We start from the raw sequence: 6,345 nt of genomic DNA on the forward strand, positions 1-6,345 counted from the left end.
TTAATTATATTCAGCATCTTTTCATGTGTTTATTGGTCAGTTGTGTATCTTCCGTGGCAAAATGTTCATATATTTTGTGCATGTTTAAATTTCAGCAGCTATTCATTCAAACATTTTTGATTCTCCATTCTTCCCTTTCAGGTAGTCCAGTTTCATGTATAAGGAAATTAACTTTGTCTGCATCACTGAAGCTCCGAGTCTTATTGCCAGTAGTTTCTTTTACCATCTCTTCAATTTCACTAATCTTTTCTTTTGCCATGTCTTATATGTTGTTAATGCATCTTATTGAGTGTAATTTTTCATTTCAGACATTTTAATTTTCATCTCTAGAAGTTGACTTGGTGGTTTCTGCTTGTTCCATGTGTCTAATATCTTTCATGCTTTCTCTAGCTTCTACTTATTAATTACTTCAACCGTTTTCTCTTCTGCATCACTTTTGATTAATCGATTATTTTCCTTATTGCGGGTTTATTTTCTTGCAAATTTGCAGGCTCAATAATTTTTGATTGTGTGCCACTTTTGATTTTGAATTTCACTTTGCTGTGTGCTAGATACATTTTATTCCTGTGACTACTTTGAGCTTTGTTCTTATATATAATTACGTTACTTGAAACCTATTTGATCCTGTTGTGTCTTGCATTTAAGTTTTGTTAGGTGGAGCCAGAGCAGCATTTAAGGCTAACTTTGCCCACCACTATAGCAAAATCCCTCTAGTACTCTACTCAACACTCTGTGAGTTACTAGGTTTTCTGCAGTGGCTGGTGAGGACAGGCATTATTTCCTGGTCTTGTATAGTTCCTGAGTATTATTAATATATGCCTTAATCCTTTATGGGCTTCCCTGAGAGCTCAGTTGGTAAAGAATCTGCCGGCAATGCAGGAGACCCCGGCTTGATTCCTGGGTTGGGAAGATCCCCTGGAGAAGGGATAGGCTCACTTCCCTGGTGGCTCAGCTGGTAAAGAATCCACCTGCAATAAGGGAGACCTGGGTTCGATCCCTGGTTTGGAAAGATCCCCTGGAGAAAGGAATGGCTACCCACTCCAGTATTCTGACCTGGAGAATTCCATGGATTGTATAGTCCATGGGGTCGCAAAGAGTTGGGTGACAAAGAGTTGGGTGACAAAGAGTTGGGTTGCAAAGAGTCATGACTGAGTGACTTTCATTTTCACTTACCTACCCTTGGAGTGGAGAAGGCAATGGCAACCCACTCTAGTACTCTTGCCTGGAAAATCCCATGGACGGAGGGGCCTGGTGGGCTGCAGTCCATGGGGTCGCTAGGAGTCGGACACGACTGAGCGACTTCACTTTCACTTTTCACTTTCATGCATTGGAGAAGGAAATGGCAACCCATGCCAGTGTTCTTGCCTGGAGAATCCCAGGGACGGGGGAGCCTGATGGGCTGCCGTCTACGGGGTCGCACAGAGTCGGACACGACTGAAGCAACTTAGCAGCAGCAGCAACCTTGGAGTGGGGGTGGTGGTTTGTCACATTCATGAGCTGATCAGTACTCAGCTGCAGACTCAGTGGGGATCTTCTGCAGATCTCTGAATAGACTTGTGACTTCTAGCCAGGCTGGCCTTCTTGGTCTCTCAGCTCCATCTTCTTATCTCAGGTAGATCTCATTCTGCCTGGAGTCATCCCCCTCAAGCTGCAGCCTGGAAACTTTCTCCTGGCAGTAAACTGGGGCAATCATGAGCTTACCTGGTTTGTTTCCTGTCCTTAGAGATCACTCATCTAATTCCAATATCTCTAGAATCATTGTTTCATAAAATTTTAGATGACTTTTTTGTAGATATTTCCGGTGAGAAGGTAGATTCAGTTCCCGAAGCTGCATTTTGGCCAGAAAAGGAAAGTGGTTTTATTTAAAAGCACAATAGGGGCTTCCCTGGTGGGGCTCAGATGGTAAAGAATCTGCCTGCAATGTGGGAGACCTGGGTTGGATCCTTGGGTTGGGAAGATCCCCTGGAGGAGGGCACGGCTACCCACTCCAGTATTCTTGCCTGGAGAATTCTGCCGGGGACCAGCCCCGGCTGATCTAGGGTATTCGAAGGAGAGACGGCTAGGCGAGGGTCAGGGAATAACTGCTTAATTACACTTTAATTAAGGATACAAAGAGTAATAGAATAAGGATAGCTCAGTGAGGAAATTCAGTGGAGAAAAGCGGCTGAAATAAGGATAGCTCAGTAGGAAAATTCAGTGGAGAAAAGAAGCTGAGTGGCTTGGTTTACGCGGAAAATCAATATAACCCGTGACACCAGGTTAGCTCTGACCACGGAGGCCGCAGGCGCCCTCTCGAATAGCGGAAGGTGCCCCACCTTAGACACCTTCTCGAGTGGGTCTTAGAAGCCCAGGCAAATAAATGGTCGCAGAGGATATCCACGCTCCAGATGGACACTCAGCTGGAAGTTAAAGGGAAGAATGACATGGGGAGACCAAGCGTTGGTGAGCAAGGCCCGCACTTTATTTTCCAAAGTAGTTTTTATACCTAAAGTTGTGCATAGAGGATAATGGGGGAAGGGGTGGAGTCATGCAAGGACAGCAGTTCCTGGTCCTAATCGAAGCCAGGCTTTCAAACTTATCATATGCAAAAGTTCAGGTGATTGACATCATCTTCTTGCCCAGAGGCCTGTTAACATTTTAAGAAACTTATTTTTCTCTAAAGGTGATTATTCCAAAGTCAGGCGCCAGCCTTCCAAAAAACATTGGACAAAGCTGCATTTTACATTTCTATACACCCATTATATCAATCAATACACTGCCAAGGACACAGTAGGTAAGGAGTATGGAGACTTAGCAGCAAACATTGGCCCAACAAGTGAAAAACCCTTCACCAATACAATTTCTAATCAATCTTTTAACTACTCAAAGGAATCTGTGTTTAGGCAGTTTAGAACATCTCCTGCCTCTCACAGTTGGGAGGCTCTGAACAATCACATGTGGCCGGAAAAACCCATTCAGGCAGGCTAGAGGATTTCCAAAGGAGTTTGTAGGTTGAAACACTGTCACATCCAGGAATTATTAACTGGAGCTGTAAGCTAACTCTCTTTTCAGAGAGAGGTAGTGGGGGACAGCCCCCCGTAAAGTCAGAGGTGTAGGTGAAAGCACAAAGCAGAAAGTAGGCAGACTCTGGTTTTGGGGGTAGATGCTCGAGAATTTCCAGGGGGACTCCTGAGGCTCGATCCCGCCTTTGCGTATGCCGAGCCTCCTTCCTCATGACCTTTGTCATGGGCGGAGTGCCTCACGCTGGCTCCCGGCAGTGATAGAATTCCAGTTGAGCTATTCCAGATCCTCACTCAATATGCAATATGCCGGCTCCCAGCATCTCCCCCTTTTTTATTTCTTAAAACAGCCAAATGCAGCTCAGTCGCGAGCTTCTGAATGTTCTGCCGAAGAATCCTGACAATACAAGGAAGAATGAATATGAGAAGCAAAATTAAAGCACCAGCAGCGATGTATCCAAGGATATTAGACAGAATGTTTTTTCCTGAAATGAAGTTAGAGAAAGTGTGAAAAAAGTCATTAGCTGCCCCAGCGGCAGTAAAATCCAGTCGAGAGTGTTCCAGGGTCTGTATTTGATTATGAAGTTTCCCTAAGTCCAGGCCAATGTCAGAGCTGTTCCAAACACCTGAGATATGATTTTTGATTTTTTCCCATTCATAATCTGTCTCGTTTACCTTTAAAGATGTCACGCATATCCACCGGTAATCAGCGTGGCAAGACAGAGCCATTTTCACTTTTAACGCCTGTAACTCAGTCCCAATATGCATTATTGCCTCTTCTAAGGCATCTACTCTCATCTCCAATTTTCTATCTATAACTTCCTGTGTTGCTAGAGTTAAAGAGACATTTTTAGACATGGTATCAACATATTGGGCAGTATGCACTTGTTGACTTAATGATATTGCTGCCGCAGTAACAGAAGTAATTGCTGCTATCAAAGCCGATATTCCTAAAATAAGTAAGCCCACAAATCGCCGTTGTCGCATTAAATCTCGTAGTTGTTGTAACACGGCGAGGCCGTAATTGTCATACCAGTGGCTAGTCACTGTCACAGGTATCATGAGATAGGGTGGGCGTTGTAACACCACAAAAGAGCAAACATTATATTGAGGGGTCAAACAAGATGAAAGCATACATTGTTCACAAGTTACTATATTAGGTCCACCTGAATAATTCATGCGTACATTAAGTCTCTTGGAGTCATTAGTAAAAAGAAAAACATAAGGGGAGGGTAGACAAGCTAAAACAGAATAAGTAGAATTGCTATCTGGGCGGTACAAGGAGACAGGAGCAGTAGCAGCAAGGGCTCTCCAAATATCAGGTTGCCAATAGGTCTGTTTCTTCGTTGTATAAGACAGCATGGGAGGAACAAATTGATTACGATGCCTTCTAGTGGCATGTGTTGGCCAAGGAAGAGGAATCCTATCCCAATTCTCGAATCTGCCCTCAAATGTATCATTGGCCAATGGATCCTCACCTGGATTCGGGTTGCTCCAGTCCTGAATAGTATAATCTCCACCTCCTGGTATCCTATAATCAATCCTTGAATCATAAGTACAAGATGTCCAAGTCGGATAACCTGTACGACTGTCTATGGTGTTCCATACTTTCTCTGAAGGAGCAACCTTATAACAATTCGGATATTTTGGTGGAGATTTGGAATGCAGGGTTACATAGGGGTCAAGAATCCCGGGCATACGAGCCAATAATACCCAAGCTGATCGATGACGTAAAGACCAGGAATCTGTTATAATTATTTTTTTAGAGGCCCCAACACATCCTTCTTTGGTGGGGGTAATAAAGCTTCTAGGGTCATTGGGGAAGTTAAAGCAAACAGGGAAATCACCTGTTAATCCCCTGAAGGTATAATTGAAGTTAATAGGATATTTATCTCTAGTGTAAGAAGTATAGGATCCTCCCAAGAGCTGGGGTTGGTCTGTGTTGACCCGTATAGGCTCATTATCCCAAGTAACAACTTGGAAAGTTGGAGGATCTGGGAGATACGCCCAATATTTGGTTGGAATAGGGGAGGCGCTTACCTGACAGGAAAGCAAAGCAAGCATGGCAATAAACAGTTTCTCAGGAGAAGCTGGAGATCCCTGTAAGGAAGCTATTCCCCATGCCTGGTGGCAGAGTGTTTTTATTTGTCCCCAAGTAGGTATGGAGGCATTCCGGGTCGCCTGAGTCAGGCGGCCTGACACCCTTTTGTGAGGCAAAGGATCGGGAGGAGCAATATCCTGTATATGAAATTGAGACATCTGCTTGGTGGGTGGATCCGTTCCTTGCTCATCCGGGATCTCCGATGTCAGTTGTCCCGACGCCGGCGGCGTTTCCCGTGCTGGCGGGGGGAGTGAAGGCAGAGGCGGTCCCTTCCTTTTTCGGGGTCGCGGCAGCTGGGGAATCCGGTATCCGAGGGGCTGAGACATGGCGAATCAATCTGTCTGGAACCCAAATTGGAGAATCTGTGTCCTGTGGAAAAATGCAAGCATATCCTCGACCACTGGTTAACAATGGGTCGGGACCTTTCCATTGTCCGGAAAGGAGGTCCTTCCATTTAACTAATGGTTTTGCATTCAGCTGCTCAGGGCACCAATGGCGAAGCATTGCAGTAATTCCGGCCGAATCGGCATTTAAGATATTTATTACGAAAAGAGCATGTTGCAAGATTTGATGGGGAGAGCTATACTTAAACTCCCCTTCTTTTAATTTTTGAATTTGGATTTTTAATGTGGGCGCCACCTGCCGGGGACCAGCCCCGGCTGATCTAGGGTATTCGAAGGAGAGACGGCTAGGTGAGGGTCAGGGAATAACTGCTTAATTACACTTTAATTAAGGATACAAAGAGTAATAGAATAAGGATAGCTCAGTGAGGAAATTCAGTGGAGAAAAGCGGCTGAAATAAGGATAGCTCAGTAAGAAAATTCAGTGGAGAAAAGAAGCTGAGTGGCTTGGTTTACGCGGAAAATCAATATAACCCGTGACACCAGGTTAGCTCTGACCACGGAGGCCGCAGGCGCCCTCTCGAATAGCGGAAGGTGCCCCACCTTAGACACCTTCTCGAGTGGGTCTTAGAAGCCCAGGCAAATAAATGGTCGCAGAGGATATCCACGCTCCAGATGGACACTCAGCTGGAAGTTAAAGGGAAGAATGACATGGGGAGACCAAGCGTTGGTGAGCAAGGCCCGCACTTTATTTTCCAAAGTAGTTTTTATACCTAAAGTTGTGCATAGAGGATAATGGGGGAAGGGGTGGAGTCATGCAAGGACAGCAGTTCCTGGTCCTAATCGAAGCCAGGCTTTCAAACTTATCATATGCAAAAGTTCAGGTGATTGACATCATCTTCTT

The 6,345-nt window shown here is 45.0% G+C and overlaps 1 protein-coding gene across 1 annotated transcript; it reads right to left on the reverse strand.

Moving 5' to 3' along the window:
• Positions 1–3,314: 3,314 nt before the first annotated feature.
• On the reverse strand, positions 3,315–5,465 carry LOC123465334 (the record flags this gene model as incomplete). The annotated part of the gene is made up of 1 exon (XM_045164240.1): positions 3,315–5,465. A coding segment is annotated over exon 1 (2,112 nt), but the record flags the coding sequence as incomplete, so codon positions are not given.
• Positions 5,466–6,345: the final 880 nt, after the last annotated feature.

Source organism: Bubalus bubalis, chromosome 24 (genome assembly GCF_019923935.1).
Source record: "Bubalus bubalis isolate 160015118507 breed Murrah chromosome 24, NDDB_SH_1, whole genome shotgun sequence".
NCBI classification, from domain to species: Eukaryota; Metazoa; Chordata; class Mammalia; order Artiodactyla; family Bovidae; genus Bubalus; species Bubalus bubalis.